Source organism: Aedes albopictus, unplaced genomic scaffold (assembly GCF_035046485.1).
Source record: "Aedes albopictus strain Foshan unplaced genomic scaffold, AalbF5 HiC_scaffold_23, whole genome shotgun sequence".
In the NCBI taxonomy this organism is placed as follows: Eukaryota; Metazoa; Arthropoda; class Insecta; order Diptera; family Culicidae; genus Aedes; species Aedes albopictus.
In genome coordinates, this window is record NW_026917013.1 from 30,001 (window position 1) to 50,508 (window position 20,508).

The 20,508-nt window shown below is 43.2% G+C and overlaps 1 protein-coding gene and 1 non-coding gene across 2 annotated transcripts; one reads left to right on the forward strand and one right to left on the reverse strand.

The window, feature by feature from the left end:
* Positions 1-1,023: 1,023 nt before the first annotated feature.
* LOC109400911 (NADP-dependent malic enzyme) lies at positions 1,024-17,916 on the forward strand (the record flags this gene model as incomplete). Its single annotated transcript, XM_062843451.1, is given in 3 exon segments — positions 1,024-1,342; positions 15,711-16,644; positions 16,703-17,916. Coding segments are annotated over 3 exon segments (1,933 nt in total), but the record flags the coding sequence as incomplete, so codon positions are not given.
* On the reverse strand, positions 9,524-9,596 carry Trnak-cuu (transfer RNA lysine (anticodon CUU)). The gene has a single exon. It is a non-coding gene; the product is annotated as a tRNA-Lys (tRNA).
* Positions 17,917-20,508: the final 2,592 nt, after the last annotated feature.

Consider the following 20,508-nt stretch of genomic DNA (forward strand, 5'->3'; position numbering starts at 1 on the left):
TAACTGAGATACTTTAAACAATTTTGTGAAATCAAACATTATTTCAGAACCACATCGCGTCATAACAAACAGAAAGATACAACTGGTTTATCTCCCAAATGCGTCATGAAGTGATTTTACAGAATGAAACTATACATTCCTCCTATCGCCTATCACCATCAATTTGCAATTAGGTATCATCATCACAGCGATTCACATAAACACACAACAAAAAAGTCACTCGAATGCGCACCACAGCAGGCAACGCAATGTTTTGCACTCGCACCTAAACATTACCCTTCTCCGATAAATGTTAGTTGATTCGTCAGGCGTATTTGCCCACGTTTCTGGTTGTATTCGTTCTATGAGCGATACATCCATCTGTTTCGGGTTTTCTCTATCTGCTATACAGAAAACATATGACCGATAAACACCTAGCAGGTACATGCAGCTCCTGAAAAAGGGTTCTTTTTTCCCTTCATCTTGTAGGTAAACAAAAGTGGGTATTCTAGGGGATTTGTTTTCCTTATCGCAATGTTTTGGACCACGACGATAAGACCTGTTTGAAACAATGCGTGTGACAGTCGACGTAGATATGCGCAAAAGAAGATGCGCAATTCTACGGTTGCTTGGATGCTGTATGGGGGTGATAATAGGTAAATCTAGCGGTCAGTTTCGGTACCATTAAGATACGTGTGGGTAGTAGATAATGGAAAAGAGGCCAATACAGTATTTTGAGGTTTACGCCTTAAATAGATTCGTTCACACTTGCTACCTACATATTTACGATTTCAAAAGACAAAGCGTAGAAGGCAAATGACGTCCAGAAGATGATTTAAACGCACAGCTGATAGTTATATCATTGCAAGTCAATAGCTCATTTTTCCATAAATCGTGGAGTGCTTCGGACCTCGGTTTTTCATCGGAGTGATCTCAAGTTCAAATCGCACAGAGCAAAAGCTATCCCCCGTCGAATCTAGCAGTGAAAATGCTTACCCGCTACGATAAACTGATTCGTCTATCGATTTCTCTGCAATCTTTCAGTGGTAGATACCAGCCTGAGAGCGCCTCGGCGAAAACGCACACCACAGCAGGCCTGATGACCAGCGGCAGCCACAGTGCTGCGTCCCGTGGTAACGCCGCGGCAGTCAGTGGTGAGCTGTCAAACGGCAAACAAGCACTCCCGACGAACAGGGCCACCGGAGGAGTATCATCCGCTTGTAAATTTAGCACCAACAACGCGAGCAACGACATGAGCGAGTGCAGTCGGGACCGTTTGGGCCAGTGGCCAGTCGAGTCCGATAGCGAGGTCGCCGGAGGAGTATCCGGATTCGGGCGGCTTCATAACGGCCGGTTCAACAAGGTAAGTGGATTGTTTTGGGGTCTTGTTTCGTGGGTGATAGTAGGCCGTGGGGATGTTCTTCATTGATATCGATTAAATTTTTGCGAGTGGAGATACAATACTCAGCTGGTAGACTTTTCCTAGTCGAAGTCTACAAACTGAAGTGGTATTTATTTTACAATTCAAATAACTATCTCATTTGTGTACACTAGCTCAGGCTGTGTCCTTTCGATGTGTGACATTTAGTGACAACAGTTCTGTGACAAACAATCAATACTATCGTGACATGCTAATTTTGATCGCCTGTCCCATAATTAAGAATACCGAAATTATTTCCGTATCTTCATGCCTCCGCAACTTGACCTTGCCCTACAAAAAGGTTAAACAATCCAAGTAGCCACAGTCACTGCGAAACCATTGCTGAAGTGTGCCAGCAGCCAGCACGAAAATGACTCAACACTTTCAGTGAAGGCAGGTGGCGGCATTGGCCGCAGTTCGCAATCCAAAATCTATTGCAAAAATTAATCAATGCGAGCGCCCCATGCTTGACTGAGTGCGCTGTTGTGTTTCGAAATTTCGTCATGTTTTCTAGCTCGGCCCATCGACCGGCCGCCAATTCCCCGAATTCTCACGGCAATCGGCGGTGAAAGAAACCTTCACAGGGAGGATTGGGATTTTATTTTCACGCTATTCTTGATGGTGTTCGAATCGCATCATCATCATCGCGTCATAATAGTCGCCTTATGTTAGTTTCCGGCGACTTGCGCAAAACGAACGACGGCGCGGGCGAGCGTCTTTCTCTCTTCTTGCTCATCTGCCGCCGTCGTCGACGTCGTCGCCCTCAGCGTAGTATGTAGTGTGTGATGCTCTCGAGGACGACGTCTATTCGTATATCGTCTCGACGACGTCTCTGTTTTGATATCAAACCGCCGCCCTCTCGAAAATTGTGTCGCGCGCGGGTAAAATGTTTGTAAACTGTTAGGTGGCTCGTATACCCGTAAATATATACGCGGAAAAATACCGCGAGCGAAAAGTCGTTAAAAAGTGAAGGAACGAAGAATGTTAATGCTTTTGACCTTAGTTTGGCGGTCGATGAATACCGTGAAGGGGTCAATTTGGTTATTGGGTCTCCACTGTCGTCATTATCGGCTGATCGAGGGTGAAATTTGATAGAACGATAGCCAGTACCACCTAACGGTTACGTGTGCTGGATCGAGTGCTCATTGATTGCATGTCATGTAGGGTAGAAGGGAAACATCAGTTTTGGTCAGTCATCTGTTACTAGTTTTTCCAAACCGAAAAAAAAAACGGTAAAAACCCGCAAAAGCTTCGCCGTATTTTCAGTGGATATGTCGACTTTATGAGGGGTATTCCTACTTTTTGGGTTGTAAAAGCTTGTGTCGTCCCCCTTGTTTTATATATCTGAGATTTTATAGGGTTTTTATCTAATTCCCGTCATACTAAGCACCGACCAATACACTGAGGAAAAATAAAGTTCGAATTCCATAAGAAACGAATATGAAATTTAACCAGAAGAATTTATTATGCATTTCATACGACAGCACTATGAAAGAATCAGCCAGGAGAGTAGTATGAGTTCCATATTCTATTCGTATGGTTTTCGTAAAGGTGTCGTATGAATTTTATACATATGTGTTATAGACCTCAAATTATAATCGTATGAACCTCATAATAAGCTCGTATGGTTTTCTGGTAAGACATCGTATGAAATTCATAAATATCTATTATAAGCTTCAATTTAAAATCGTATGAATCTTTTTATTATGACTTTCATACCATTTTAGAATAATTTTATTATTATTATTATATTTAGTTGTGATATTTTGTGATTGTGATTTTTAGTGAAATGAGGTGACCATGCCGACTCACATCAAAGTGGAAAGTCTACTCGAATGAGATTACTCGCAGTGTAAATTACATTGTAGTAATTTCAATCATGTCCTTTTCACTATTGATATAAGAGTTGAGCTGTGTCACCTGTGCACCTGTGTCACCACTAATGAAACGAGCTCAAGTAAATAACTTTTGGCATAATCTCTTTTCCAAATTGGTTGTAGTCAATTATTATTATTATATTAGTACTTATAATAAAAAATAAAGAAAACATTTAATCGGCGTACTCCTTTGCGCCAATGTTGTTGCCTTCGGCGGGTGTCTCTGCAACCGGCTCCAGGATCTCACTCGTCACAACCAATATGTTGGATAGATTCTATAAAACAATCAAATTGAAAATTTAGTACATGTTTACATATAAATATCGAGATAAAACTTACGATTTGTTTACGCCATTCTGCAATCCACTCTCAGGACTACCAGACCAGATCACATCGTACCGCTAGTGTACTTCCGCCTGAGACAACGCGTTAAACATTTGCTGTTTTAGCCATGTAATGAGAGCCGCTGTATTCACGCCACACTCTATTTGAAGTATTTATTGTGATAATATTTATAAAATGGAATACATTTTCCTTATTATTTACTTTCAAAAATAACTAAAGCATCGACCGGAATTTTCAATTTTGCGACCAACTTCTGTTCAAACGCCATCTTGTTTTATCTGAGAGAGAGTTGGGCGATGTTCATAAGAGAGACGTATGATTTTTTTCACACGAGAAGGGTTCGTATAAGTTTCATACGAGCGTCGTATAGAACTTTATCGCACGTCGTATGAATATGAAACCTTGATCGTACGATTTCCATAAGAAGCTTATGGAAATCATACGCGTCGTATGAAATTGTTTTCTTCTAGCAAATTACCTTTTCATACGGAAAGCATTATGAAAATCATAATTTCGGTTTCCTCAGTGTAATGATCGAGTTGTTAATAACATAGAAATAATAATACAGTAAAATCTCCATGACTCGATATTGAAGGGACCATCGACTTAAGGAAATATCGAGTAGTGGAACATAAATCCCTTGGGAAGCTTTTTAGGGGGACCATCATAGTAACCCAGAAATTATTCAGTATGGAAAATTTTACCTCCATGAGTCGATATCGAGTCAAAGAACATTGACTCGTGGAGGTTCGACTGTAATTAGATTTAAAAATTATCCCTCGAATTCCATTTCCATCTAGTCCACGTCTATTTCAAGTACAACATGAATTTAATTTCCATCACACCTTTTACGTGACACTATGGTACATAGGATTGTCAAAATTCTTATTTAGACGTAGTTGTGTATTCGAAAAGTCGGTAAAATTCTTCGCAATCCAAATCGAATCATGTGTTCAAAGTACTATTGAGTTGTTGTAAAATATGATGTTTCAATTGCCTGCATCTTCCCAGGGACGAAGACAACTGCTCATTTACAATTTACCGACGTGAAAAAGCATTTTATCTCAATAATTGAGCAGATTTTGCTGCATTCTGCCGCAGTGAAATTCAATTTTGAAGTGTTCACAGAGCTTTTGATAGTCTACTCTACATCGTTTTACTTTCGTTGGCAAAAGTAAGTTGAAATATCTTTATCTATTGGCTATTTTCCATCTGATATGACGGGAATTAGCGCCTATGATGAAGTAAAGTTCTACCCTGTTATACGCCAAACGCTTTTAGCAAAAATTAGCTGAATTTTGCCAATTTTTTGCTGAAACCTTCAGCTTGGCAAAACTCAGTCAAGTTTACTGGAAGAATCAGCAAATGTTGCTGAATTTCTGCAAATTGCTCGCTGAAATTGAGCAAAATTTAGAGTTTAGGGTTAATAAAGTTGTCGCAAAATTCGCGGTTTTTCTAATAAACGACTTCTGGTAACGTTGTTGCAGAACGCAGTCTTTCTTGACAAGTGTCCACCAGGGGATGGTACTTTGCACTGCACAATGGATTTTCACGAAAATTGCTCTTGATGTTACGCTAGATGTTACGTTTTTTGTATGTAAAGAAGTTTCAATAAAGTCGACACGAATCGTATAGAGCCGTGCTGTCCGTCTTTCGCCGATCCAGCCGCAAAATGTCCCGTCTTCGAAGCGATCTTGCAGGAGCGTACATAATGATCTGAGATACAAGTGCCGACGATTCAACGCTACCCTTCAGGATCCTCGCAATGTACATGACCTGCGTGGTAGGACGTCTTGTTTCTAAAGTGTCAATCCCAAGAAGCCGGCAGCGGTCGACATAGGAAGTCAAACGTTAATCCTCGCGTCAAGGCAGATTTCGCAGGGCAGAACGCATGAACTTCTTTTGTACATTTTCAATGCGTTCTGTCAAGGTGTTCTGGAAGGGACACCAAACAACGACGGAAAACTCCAGTATTGAGCACATTTATTGTGCCTTCTTCTTGGGATCTGATGGACAACAAACAAATTATATGTTATGTAAATAAAAGAAAATCGCGTTAAGTGTTGTTCCTTTAACGCGATTTTCTTTTATTTACAGATATTCCCCTAACAAGCCCAGGTTAATCATCATCATTATATGTTATGTATTATGTCTTATGTATATCCGAAACATCGGATGAAAACATAAGAATCCGTTTTTGATTAAAAGAGACTGGAAGCCATTACCCCGAATCAACTATCACAGTTGTATCTCTAAGAAAATTCAGCTCATTACTACAAATCTAGTACTTCACCGATCTGTCCTATTACTAAGGGTTCATTGGGATCATAATACCGCAACGTTTTCACATCGGACACTAAACATTTCACTCGATCCAACTCTTCTTGTTGATTTGACGACCAATCAATCGTTTCAAAAGCTCCACTAGACACTTGTTGTGTTCGATCAATGCTTCTTCTAACGTATCTCCACATCCGAACAAACACACCTCTTGTAACTGCATTTGGAAGGCCTGGGCTGATGACGCGGTGAAACTGCTGAAGATCACTTTGAATTGAGTAGCCAAAAGATCGTTTGGATTTGACAAAGTTCCAGAACTGCTTCGGATTTGAACGTAGATTGCGCTGGGTACGGTAGATGTACCGAGTGTACATGAACTTGTTGTAAATTTTATACGCCCTGCTAGCGGCGTTGAGCAGCTGTTTCAGATACCGGGATCGACAATTGCAAAACAATGACACTTCAGTGCCCGTAATCGTTTGTTTGGCTTTGAAGGCCAGGCCAGGAGAACATGGGAGGTAACTATTTCGCTGACAACATTATTGGTGAAATAATTCACCGCATCATCGACGTTGTCGATCGGGAAGAAAAGTCTCCAATCCCGAGAGAGAAACGCAGCATGCAGAACGAAGTAATCGGCTTTACGGAAGTCATGCCTAGTGGCATCAAAGTTCGGAACGAAATCGAGTGGCGCTATACGGCGAACGTCAACTTCAAGCGGTGGGTGATTAGCGTCAATAGCCGTTAGCGGTTCAGTAGCAGTTGTGACGACACAATTAGGATAAGATATAGTAATCGTCCGCTGGAGTTCTCGATGACGTTGGTGTGGGTCAGTCCGTGTAGGTTGAAACACATTGTCATCCGTAGCTACTTCTTTCAGAACAGCCTCCCTTATCGTTACACCTAAAGGAGATCACCTCAGCAAACTGAATCACAAATCGCCACGATCTGATTGACGAACGGCAGAAAAGTATAGCAACACTTGCTGCAGAATGGGACTCGACAGAATGTGGAGTGATACAGACAAGCAGAAGCAGCAAACCCACCTTTTTTCGGGAGAACTGAAATGTGAGGAAATTGAACTGCTGTATTGTTTTCAAGATACATGTACAAAAGTGCTACCAGCAGTTCAACGTATCCCGCATGTGCAGAGATAAGAAATAAACGTGAGGCGATCGAAAGGTGGAAGCAGCTCTTCGATGAGAATCTGAATGGCGAGGAGAATGTACATTATTAGAGGAAGAAATGACTACATTGGTGTAGCAGAGGACAAGAACGAATCAAACTGCCACGTTGAGAGAAGTGAAGGAAGCCATCATGGAAGCCATCCACCAGTTCAAAAATAACAAATCAGTTGGTAATAATGATGATATCGCAACAACAGAACACATTCAGATGGGCCCGGAAAAATTAGCCACCTGTCTGCACCGGTTACTAGTCAAGATCTAGGAAACCGAACAGCTGCCCATCTGTCCATCCAATAGGAAGGCGACAAGTTAAAGTGTGAGAATATTCAAGCGATCACATCACCATTTTGAATGCCGACTACAAAGTGCTAATCCAGACCATCTTCCGTCGTCAGTCACCCAAAACAAATAAGTTCGTGGGAAGTTATCAAGCCGGTTTCATCGACGGTCGGTTGACAACGGACCAGATCTGCACCGTACGGCAAATCCTCCAATAATGCCGTGAATACTAGGTCCCAACACATTCTCTGTTCATCGACTTCTATGTGACATCCAACTGTATCGACCGCACAGAATTGTGGGAAATCATGGACGAGAATGGATTACTTGGAAAGCTGATCAGGCTGATCTAAACAATGTGGTTAAGGGTTTCGGGTGAACTATCCAAGCTCATTTGAATCTCGCCGGGGACTGCGACAAGGGAACGCAATCTCGTGACTATTCTTCAACATCGCCCTGCAAAGTGTAATGTGACGAGCCTAGTTCAATAGCCGGAGTACGATTCTCACGAAATTCGGTCAATTTGTGTGCTCTGCGGAAGACTGGAAAGCTGGAGTTGTCTTCAGCCTTTCCTAAATACATGGTTTACTCCTAATGCTAGCTGTTGCTGTTGATTTAGTAAGTAGAAGTAATAGTTCTAGAGCATGAATTTGAAAAAGGGTCTATGGGTTGACTATTCCTTTGTAATATTGTTCAGGCAGTCTGCGTTGATCATGGTTTCAAATGTTTTACGCATAGTTTCAAGGTAGCCATTATTGTACCGATACATGCCGTTATCTCTTTATCAGCAGTCTAAGGTATTCAGCATGTTTACCCGTATAGATTATTTAGAAGCTTTGTTTACAATATCTTCGCATTCAACGAGATAAGCTGTCTACGGTGCATATATTTGTATTGACAACGCGTGTGCAACGCACAATACGGTCCTCAATTATATGTCAACAGCTGTTGACAACGAGCCGAGATTTGCCGAGACCAGCAATCAAGATTGCTTTCGGACGAAGCACCGATTTATTGCAACTTATCAGCCGTCCAATTATTGTCTCTTCTCTTGTGTTGCTGCACGCTGCGCTTATCTCGTTGCCAAACTTCCGTTGATTATTTCATCATGTCGCTTGCGAAGGAGGAGTCTGACCGTTCGTTCTTGGAATCGGGACGTGTCATCCGACGCATGACACCATATCACTCCCAGTTTGTTTCCCAAGCCAATCAAAGGGAGCAATTTTCGCATTTTGCTTCTTTTTTTTTGGTCATGTGTTTGATTCTCGAACGTTTTGGAGGAGTCTGATGCAAGCTGGGCTCAGACACGCCAGTCGCCCAGTTCAACCTCTAAATGATCTTGAGAGAGGGAAAATGGCAATGGATTGGACAACAGCGTACCGGCGGCGGCGGTGTTCGTCGCCCCGTCCGATCACTGCCACACAGCACAATTTATATTGCCATGGTGGGACGCGCAGCGCATGTGTTTATTGGGTGAATTCAACGCAAAGATCTGCTCCGAAACGAACCACTCTTTTGATATACCGAACTCCAAGTGGTCTCGAGTGATCTTATTATGGGCGAACGCAAACGTCTGAGTGCGCTGGTTTATACCTCGCGTCGTGGTGATTCTGCGTCGGCGGATTTATTTGCTGTAGATCGATATCTGCTTTGGCCTAGATCACTTCCACGGATTTTTGTCGCAAGGTCAGGTTGGGGTTGATCAGTTACCTTTGAGAAGACCATGTTCTTTTAATATGTACCTAAGTGGCTTGGAATGTCCCTATTAAACTAAAACATGTTTAGTCGTTAAAAATTAAACGTAAAATAAGTGAGACATTTTCGCAACACCTACCATAAATTGCACGCTGATCGGCGAGCACTCACGTGGCCTTGCCACGGGCAACGCACGCACGATCGATCAATATTACGCGCACCTTTCATTAATGGTGCTTGTATATAATATTTATGACTCAATTATAGAATCCTGGTTGCCGCCACAGCCCGCCAATGAAATTCAATTTGCTCGAATTATCTCTCTTCGCCCTAAGTTCATCTGTGAGTAATGCTGCCGCCTCTAACTGCATACTAAGTTGGTATTACTAACAGATTACAGTCGTAATTATCAGGCTAACAACGTGGGAAACGTCAATCAGTCAGGACAAAAAATAATAGTGCGCCCAACGTGGGGCTCGAACCCACGACCCTGAGATTAAGAGTCTCATGCTCTACCGACTGAGCTAGCCGGGCTTACGACCATTATCTGGTACAACCTGAACTTATAGATTCCCTCCCATTGATCCCTGGAAATAACTACCTAAATGTTACAACGGAGCAACAAATCTTCTGATCGGATGATGACCATCATCAGCCGTGCACATCAAACACGTTTGCATTTTTCGCTTTAGTTCAGGTTGTTTAGCTACAACGTGACGAATACCGCTCACCGTGAAGGGGTGCGTTCTCTCTCGTTCTGTTACTTACCTACTGAACAACACTCTGACTTTGTGGTGGAAATCTACTATCCTCCCCTGCATAACATGCGGCTTACGGCTTGGATGGCAAACACTCGATGACTATAGGACTATCTACCTATAACTAGAATGTTTGCACTTTGTTATTTTGCTTTCGTTTTCGCTTCTATCGCGAAGAGCGCGCGCCACACTTTGGCTTGGGGCGGCAATATCCACCGCCGACCGGTGAGTTTATGGGCCCAGTCTTGCGCACGTTTTGTGTTATTCATCACTCGATTTTACCTGTGCGGTTACTAGGGGATGAAACCAGTGCCTACCTAGTTGTTCACATTGGATCGGTGTTGGGAAGCAACAGGTGACATTCACTCTAAATGGAGGATTCATTTTAGAAGGGGTGTCAAGCAAACTGGAAAATGAGGTGGGTAGTCTACTAGATTTGTAATGTTCTGGTTTTCTTCATGTATCATAGGGGACAGTGGTCAACAATTAGTTGAAGATGTTCAGACATTTCAAATATCTGACTGAACTTACTACTTTCAGTCCTGATCATCCATGGTGGTTCAGGCACCGAATTGATAGTTTTCCATCCTGGGCGATTGTCCGTCTTGGTATTGACCTATGGCTAGATTCTGTTTTCTGTCGATTTCCTTTATTTCTTTCTTGTACTGACTATTCTAACCCCCTAAGCAGAAGTGTAATCAGTCTTGTACTTTGGCAGATACGCGTATTTCGACTACCACTTGTAATCTTCTTCAGTGTCAGTTAATTTCTTTATTGAAGTTGCGCCGCCAAGAGCATCTGACCCTGCCTTTGCTGCGATGTCCTGCTGGCTGAGTTCTTGCTTGCTTTCTTGCAGATTTCGTTTCCGCCTCTACATAGAGTGTAGACGACCCACCACCACTTTCACTTCCGAATTTCTGTTGCTATCGGCTTTTGATGACATCGACGATGGAGCTCCACGTTGGAGGTCCAACAGCACAGATTTCACGTTTGAGTTTCCATACATGTCTTAAACTCGCAAAGGCAGCCCTCGCCTTCTTGATCCGTGCATCTATGTCGATCTTGGTACCGCCTTCGGCCGCCTTTTGGTTACCAAGATATTGGGAGCTTTCAAAATTCTCCACTGCTTGCCCAGCTACCGTAAAACTGGAGGGGTTGACCGTTTTTACATCCAACGATTTGGTCTTGTTCACGTTGAGATGGTAAGACCTGCAGCCGAGGAGTGTTCGGCAAGATCATCGAGCTTACTCTGCATACCACAGCGGCGTTGAGCTAAGGGAGCAACTTCATCAGCCAGTTCGAAGTCATTAAGGTGCTCCATGGTAATAAGCTGCCACAGCATCCCACGATTTGATTCACGATCAATCGCTTCTACCAGGATCTCGTCGATTACGATGACGAACAGTTGGAATGACAGTAGCACATCCTTGCCTTACTCCAGCGACGACACGGATGGGGTAGGACAAGACACTGTTGTACAGCACTCTATACGAAAATGCCCCGTACTGTGCTCCAATGAGGCCGATGATTTTCTCAGGGTACCTTGCACCTGAGAGCTCCCCACATATTTTGGTGATTGAGATGGTCGAAAGCTTTTTCGCAATCAATGAACACCAGGTAGAGAGACTCTTTGAATTCATTGATTTGCTCCAGGATGATACGGAGCGTGACAATATGGTCCACACAGGATCGTCCGACACGGAGTCCTGCTTGCTGCCGTAGGAGAGTTGCGTCAATCTTCTCTTGTATCCGGTAAATGATCACTTTCAGAGGACTTTGAGAACAATGCACAACAACATTATACCCCGCCAATTATCGCATACAGTCAGGTCACTCTTTTTGGACACCTTTACTAAGATGCCTTGCATCTAGTCGACCGGAACTTTCACGATTTCCCATATGTTGCAGAATAATTGATGCAGCAGTTGTGCAGACTCTACGAGGTCAGCTTTGAGCATCTTGGTGGATATGCGATCGACCCCCAGGGCCCTGTTAGATTTCATGCTACGGATGGCTGTTTCTATCTCCTGCAATGACGAAGCTTCGGTGTTGTTACGGGTAATGCGTCCAGCTCTTGGCGAATCATGCTTAGATGTTGGTGGCGTGGCTGGCACTTGAAAAAGGTTTCCAAAGTGCCAGAACCACCGTTTTAACTAGTTAGTTTGGGTCAATAACTGTCTTTAACGGGCATCCTAGCATTAATCTTAGTCCCGCTAAGGCGACGTGAAACATCGTAGAGAACACGGATGTCGGAAGTGTTTGCGACTTCCTCGCCTTCGTCGGCTAGGGAGTCCTCTCACGCTCTATTGTATGAATGAGCGTTCCACTTCCTTCTCGAGAGCTGAATAGCGCTGACGGGCTACGGCTTTGGCTTCTCGTGTTTTCGCTCGCTCTATCGCGGCTTTGTCGTATCTTCTCTCCTTTATCTTCCACCAGGTATCATCTGTGATCCCCTGCTTTCTCTGGGTACGTAGCTCACCCTAATTACTCTCGCCACTGACGATGAAGGCGTTCTTGATTGTGCTCCATTGATCTTCTACGCTTCCACCTTCCGGAATATTCGTAGCACGGTTCTCCAGCTCATCGACGAAGGACCTTTTAACCGCAGCGTCTCCCAGTGGGCGTGTGTTGAACCGGCGACCCAGTATCTCCTCCTGTCGATGAATCCTAGCAATGCGCAGCTGGTCGATGAGAAAAGAGCGACCGTCCCATGTCCCAATCATCATGTCATTGTTCCCACAAAGCTCTGCAAACAGCTCTCCGTTCTCATTCATTTCTCCAAAACCGCGGCGTTCTATGACGTGCTAATAGTCAGAGTTGTCGGAACCAACCTTCTCGTTGAAGTCACCCATGAGGATCTTGTCCACGACATCATGCAGTTGGCTGTAGAAGTTCTCTTTATCTTGCAATTTGGCATCATCGGTTGGCAGTGCTCTCTCCACCTGGCAGCCACCATTGCATTGTTTTATCTTTCAGCTCAGCAAGTTTCCATCACGGTCGTCCCATATGACGGGAGAAGGCGCTGTTTTTCTCCGCAAGCCATTGACAGTTTGGTGGAACCTGCACATATCATTCTGTTTCACACTCTCTTGAGCCTGAGCCGTCATATTTTCCTCATGCTCTCTTTTCTTTCTGTGGTGGATTCGTTTTCAGGTACTCTTGTTTTCCTATGTCGCTCCCTGAAGTATTAGTCATATCTAAGAACTTTACAGAGCGATTCTGATAGCATCGCAGCAGAGTTCTTGAAACACATTATCTTAATTCTGGAATCATCTCAAAGGAATTTTGCAAGAATCCCAGAGGCATACCGGAAGCATCGCAGAGGGATTCTGGAAGCATCCCAGCAGTCTGGAAGATTCTGGAAGCATCCCAGGAGGATTCGAAGGTCGAATTCAAGCTCCAACGTAATGGGCAGCCACAGAAGCCCACCCTTTGGTTCACAAACCAACAGCGCAGCGATGATAGTACTCAGCTATGCCTCAACGAACAAGATGAAAAAACACCGTTGAGTTGTGTTTTGTACGAACATGCCTTGTTCTGTGCTTAAATAAGGCCGATGATTTCGTCAGGAGCACCCTTGCGCATCAGAACTCCTCATGTGTTTTCGTGATTGAGACGGTCGAAGGATTTTTCGTAAATAGTGAACACCACGTAGAAAGGACTCATTAGATTACATGAAAATGACACACAGAATCTTCCAGCATGGAGTTTGGCTTGCTGACATCGAAGAGTTTTGTACATCTTCAAGTCACGAGCATTTTGACAAACTTCCAGCATAAGACTTCCTTCGCCCTGTTTATCTTTGCAAATCACATGCACCTATTCCCGCTCACAATGATAGTTGAATGATCAACTATCATCACCCCAGGCACAGGCCACTTCCGACGATCTCCCCAATGGCGTCGCGATTAACACTACCCTGTGAGCATCAATGGGGTTTTAATTGACATCAATCTAGTGGTCCTGCCCTTTGGCGACACTTTGCTCCTATGATTACAGGCTCTGTGGCGGCGGCAACGGACCGGATACGAGGACCCCCCAAGTTGCCAGTGGACTTGTGAGAAGGTCTGGGAATTGGTCGTCCATTGGGGTCCACCGCTGATAACCGGCCCTAGCAGGCGGTCACAGAAAACTGTTAATCGCTGCTACTGCACACCGTTAATCAAACTCAATCAAATTATAAATCAATTAACAACACGCAATCAGTTGGGTGTTCAAGAGACTGGCGAAAGGCTAATCGACTTGCAGACATGTTGGTCACAAAAGATAAACACTTCAAGTAACGCTTCGGAGACCGAGAATGTCCCATCCGTAGCGATAAGGTCTAGATATTTGATTATAGTAATTTTAGGCGAATTGCGGTTAACGGCGCAACGTGACCAGGTCTGTCGTAGAACGAGAACCCGAAGGCAGAGAACATCTATAGAGGAAATTTGTACAACCCATAATGACTTCATTATCATTATCATAAGAAGTCTTGTTCAATCGATCTTAAAATAACATCCAATAAAAAAAGTAGCGTATCTTTACATTTGCCACAAAAACCAACTCGCGAAAACATCGAACCTTTTACGTAAATGGTGCTTACAAGCAACTTAAAAGCAAACAAAGCGTGATCACCGTCATCGAAGTTCGCACTTTGCGCGCGGAAGTTGTGTCAGCGGGTTCAAACATATGGAAACTATCGGCGTCATTCTCCTCTGCTGTAGCTTTGGGTGAAGCCATACACCGTGACCGATAGCTAGGTAGCTGCTAATGAATTTGAAAGGAAAGGAAGAACCCGTGACGTTCTCCAAAAATATTCCAATGTCCTACACTAAAGTATCATGCATTCAATCTTTGTTGCTATGTCCACTTGTATCGGTATGACACAGTTCCACTCCACGCTTGAATCATAAACCGGTCCATCACGTCGTCGGCGGCGAAGACGTGTCGATTTTATCGGGTTGGCCTTGGTCACGGTCATTACGTTGCCAAATTTCTTTTCACTCTCTTTTGAACGTCTTCATTGCCGCGTCGCTGCCGCACAGCTGCCCACAGTTGAGGTTGGCCACCTCCATAAATTTGTGAAATTGATAGTGAGGTGTTTTCATGTTGGACCCAGGGTAATGTTGCATTTTTAGCTAAAATTACTGTCGGTAGGAAAATCTAAACAGAAATCCTTTAGAAGATGTTATTGCTCAGTAACAGTAGTTGTTTTTGCAATCAACAATACTTAATATATGGTATCACCTGCCAGGATCCATGGAACTCTTGGTATCTCAAATATCACTTCAAGGCATTTTTGGGATATTCCAGGTCAGCCAAACCATCCTGGAGTTCATACAGGTATACACTATCAACAGCATCCATTTTTGCTACACTGAGTAATGTTACATCAATAATGTTCATTGAATCTTCCTGAACATCTAAAGAAGTCGCTATATCATTTTAGGACTTTTCAAGTCGTTCCAAACTGTCCTGGAGTTCAGTCCTTCACATCTGCAGCCGTTACAGAAGCTGTATACTCCTTAAAATGTTATGAACATATAAGGTATGACTAGGATATTCCATATCATCCAAAATAATCTGGAATTGTAACAGAAGCCGTTTTTCTTACACTGAGGGCTTAACGTTACGTAATCAGCCATGCTTACTGAATCTCCTTGAAGACCAATAATAGGCATTGTTTTACATTTCTGGGACAATCTAGGTCGTCCAAACCGTTCAGTCGTTGACACATAATCAATATTACGAACCATTTCAAGAAACTTCTGTGATCATATGATCTATGATGCACTCAGCAAACATCCCACGCCTACGGTCATCAATAATTCAAAACTTTCTGAACAACCACATTCCGACAACATCCGTTAATGCTCGATTCCCGATTTTCTTATGAATCTTCCAGGGTTTGGCCTTCACCATCGAGGAACGTCAGGCGTTGGGTCTCCATGGTCTGCTGCCGGCCACCGTCCGTAGCGAGGAGGAGCAGGTCCAGCACTGCCTCACCCTGCTGAATCGTTATGAGAACGATCTGGACAAGTACATCTACCTGGTGGGCTTGCTGGATCGCAATGAGCGGCTGTTCTACCGCGTGTTGTCGTCCGATATCGGAAACATGATGCCGCTGGTCTACACCCCGACCGTGGGGCTGGCCTGCCAAAAGTATAGCATGATCTACCAACAGCCCAAGGGCATGTACATCACCATCAACGACAAGGGCCATGTTTACGATGTGCTGAAGAACTGGCCCGAAACGGACGTGCGCGCCATCTGCGTGACCGATGGTGAGCGTATCCTGGGTCTGGGAGACCTGGGTGCCAACGGTATGGGTATTCCTGTCGGAAAGCTCGCCCTCTACACGGCTTTGGCAGGAATCAAACCCCATCAGTGCCTACCGGTCACTCTGGACGTGGGAACCAACACCCAAAGCATTCTGGATGATCCGCTGTACGTTGGACTCCGACACAAGCGTGTCACCGGTGAGGCGTACGACGAGTTCATCGAGGAGTTCATGCAAGCGGCGGTTCGTCGCTTCGGCCGCAATTGCTTGATTCAGTTCGAGGACTTTGGCAACTCCAACGCTTTCCGGTTCTTGGACAAATACCGCGACAACTACTGTACCTTCAACGATGACATCCAGGGTACGGCATCGGTCGCCGTTGCCGGTCTACTCGCCTCGCTGCGCGTCACCAAGACAAAGCTGAGTGAAAACACGGTTCTGTTCCAAGGCGCTGGAGAAGCCGCTCTTGGCATTGCTGAACTCTGCGTTATGGCTATGCGGCAGGACGGTATGAGCGAAGCGGATGCTCGCAAGCGAATTTGGCTGGTAGATAGCAAGGGTAAGTTGAATCAGATTCTTTTTCCATGAATTTCACTAACCATCTTAGTTATCCGCAGGTCTGATCGTCAAGGATCGCCCGAAGGGTGGCATCTCCGGTCACAAGCACCGCTTTGCTCACGACCATGCCCCGGTCGACACGTTGGCCGAAGCCGTCAAGGACATCAAGCCAACGGTGATCATCGGTGCGGCTGCCATTGCGGGAGCCTTCACACCGGAGATCATCCGTACCATGGCCGACTTGAACGAGCGTCCCATCATCTTTGCCCTGTCCAACCCCACGAGCAAAGCCGAGTGCACGGCGGAGCAGGCCTATGAGAACACCGACGGCCGCTGCGTGTTCGCCTCCGGTTCGCCGTTCGCGCCGGTTACGTACAAGGGAAAGACCTACTACCCAGGCCAGGGCAACAACTCGTACATTTTCCCCGGAGTTGCGCTCGGAGTGATCTGCGCCGGAGCAGCCACCATCCCGGAGGATATCTTCCTCATCTCCGCTCAACGTTTGGCCGAAATCGTCACCGAGGAGGACCTCGAACGTGGCAGCTTGTACCCACCGCTGGAAACCATCCAGGACTGTTCCATCAAGATTGCCGTCCGTATTATGGATTATGCCTATAAGAATGGCCTCGCCTGCACAAAACCGGAACCAAGTGATAAGGAAGCATTCATCCGCGGTCAGATGTATGACCTCACTTACAGATCGGCCTTACCGGTCATGTACCCGTGGCCGAAGCTGTAAATGGCGACCAGCGGAACTCGTGTCTGTTTTGTACATTTTTGTTTCGTTTTTAACATGTCTTTCACAGTAACATTATTATAAAACGCAAAGGCAACAAATGATTTCAAGCGGGTTGTAGGCTTTCGTGCTTTCAGGTTTTGCAAGAAGTAAGAATGAAATTCTTCCTTCTTGAGAAACTGTTGCAATTTTCTTTTCATTTAAACCTTCATAGGCAATACTTTTAGCTAAATTCTATGCGGAAAAACTCTGCGCCTTTTATGAGTTGCTCTAGTTTTACCTTTCTGTTTGTGCGCACCTAAAACTGTCCATGTCGATACTATGATCAATGTGCTTGTCGGTAGGTATTCGTATTCTTACATCACTCTTTCATCAAATATCATACACGTCAGAGAGAAAAAAATGTTTATAAATGTAATTTATTCGAACCAATATAATGTAAGACAATGTTGATTTATAAATAGTATGTATGTATTGATCAACAGCTAGCTGATGTATGGTACTACAAATCAATAAAAAACGTAAGTGGCTATCAAACTGGTGGAGATGAGTTTTGAACGAGGAAAATGATTGAAAGAAAGCAGAATATAAGGCCACAATACTTGATTCATAGACAATCTGTGCTTGATTGGTGGCTGCCGCAGGATACAGGCCACGCCCAAATTTCGTTCCACATGTCCACATTCCACATCTTGTCCCCTACGAGTTTCGAATTCATCTTCATGCATCAACCGTATCTATGGCACCGCACCAATACCAACCTTGCAGGTCTGTTTTCGGCAATCTAACCACATGCCCTGCGCTCCGTATCCTTTTGGTTTATGCCGTTTTCGTTTTTGCGGTGGTGCTACACCGGTGTAGCACTTTTGCACCGAAAGTGTTCGTTTTCGATTTTCGTGCTGCACCGGTGTAGCACTTTTTCTGCACCGCTCAAGATAGTGCAGCACTTAAAAATTCGAGAGTGTAGCGGGTGTACACCGTGTCCACCAATCAACGTCTGCAAAGTTGTAAATATTTTGGTTTTTATTCACGCACACCAATGCAACTGCACCGAAAGTGTAGCACGAAGCGGTGTAGCACCGCCACAAAAACGAAAACGACATTAGACTTCTACACTGATAGACAGCTTGCGGTAATGACGAGCACACAAATGTTTTCAAATTTACCATGGCAAAACGTGATCATCGACCAACAAACGCTTCTTGTGTGCGTTTTGTTTCCTTATTTATCAACCGGTTCGATAGCCGAGTGGTAGCGTGCGAGCCTGGTGATCTCAAGGTTCTTGGTTCGAATCCGGCTGCCAACAGACACTTTTTTTAATTGTAAATCGGGTCCATGGTAGAATTGAAAACATAAATCTGTTGAGATGAAACGAAAATCAGTCTGCACAAATCAAGTGGCGTTGTGCATTTAAGTTGACCCTCAGAATAGTAATTTCAACTGCAAGCCGCCTTTCAGTGTAGATTTTCTGGATACATACTGGTTTGGCGATCCTATAACAGCTCCCCGAATACCATTACCCCGAATACCACTTCCCCGAAAACCAATACCCCGAAAGCCATTACCCCGAATAGACCGTTAACCCGAATGGCACATTACCCCGAAAACCATTTCCCCGAATGACATTTACCCCGAATGCAATTTCCCTGCAAAATTATGTCTTTTAATTCATAATACTGTGAAACTTAATAATAGATATTTTTCCTTCTTTTGTTCAACTGCTATTCTTTCGAGTCTGGGAATAATGATGGTATAAAGAAATAGCTCATTTAGAATAAATAGAAAAAGCAGTACCGTAAAACGGGGTAACTTTGACAGTTTTTCAGCGAATTTTCTCAATATTTATTCATGTTACAGTATTTTCCCGACTTTTATATTTTAAAAACAAGTACTGAGGTATCAGTTATCAATTGCAAATGAAAGATTTGATAATCTGAAATATTTAACATTTAGTTTTTCATATGAGTGAGAATCAGATTTTTATTTTGGGGTACCGTAAATGCGGGTAACTTTGATAGTGCGGCAGGCATTGTGTTATTTATCTTATAACTATGATTCCTTCAACCAGTTAAGAAAAATGTAAACGTAAATCAATTCTATACATATGAAAGTTCATCTTAGGCGAATTTTCATTAAAATCTAGTTTATGTACAACTTTTTGGACAAAAAATAAAAATTGTTAATATTTTTGTCATTTATCAACCCCTTCAAACAATCTGCTATACGACTTCGTTAAAACTATTTTTTCAATGAATGGACTCTTATTCTCGATAGATTTATCATAGTAGATTCCAAATCTGGCCTTGAATCTCTTAACGAAGTGTGTTTTAACGAAATGGAAGCAATTTTGTAAATTGGGGTATTAATCTCCATACATTGATAAACGCCTAAAAGTATGCAATTCCTTTGTAATTTCATGTAGATAAATATGTGTTGTTCAAAATTTGTTAATAAAACGTTAAAAAACTACCCAAAAAAAGAAAATTAACCATGAATAGCATGTAATCATATGTTGATGTACCATTAAGCGTTTATTATTACAAAGATAATGATTTTTAATAGCTGAATTTATTGTGTTTTTCACTCAATACTCCACAAACGCATTTTTATATGTAGAATTTAGTAAAAAATCAATGTTTTGATAAAAAAAATTCTATCTAATATATTCCACAAGCCTTCTCTCATCATGTTCATACTCCTAAGATTTCAATCTGTGATTATTTTTTCATATTTGATGTGTTTTTAGGGCACTATCAAAGTTACCCCAAAATGAAAATCTGATTTTCGATTATATGAAAAACTAAAAGTTATCCAAAATATTTCAGATTATCGAATCTTTTTATTGCAATTGATAACTGATACCCCAGTACTTGTTTTAAAAATATAAAACTCGGGGAAATACTGTTACATGTAAACATATTTAGAAAATTCGCTGAAAAACTATCAAAGTTACCCCATTTTACGGTACTTGACACAGAACAGATGTGTATCTTCGAACGAATTTGAAGTTTCCAGGTGAAAGTCGTAAAATTTTCACTTGGAGTACTAGATTGGAATGAATTTGTTTGGAGAAATAAAAAATCATCAAAGCGTGCGTCGCTCCCGCACTATGCTCGCTGTACAAAAAAA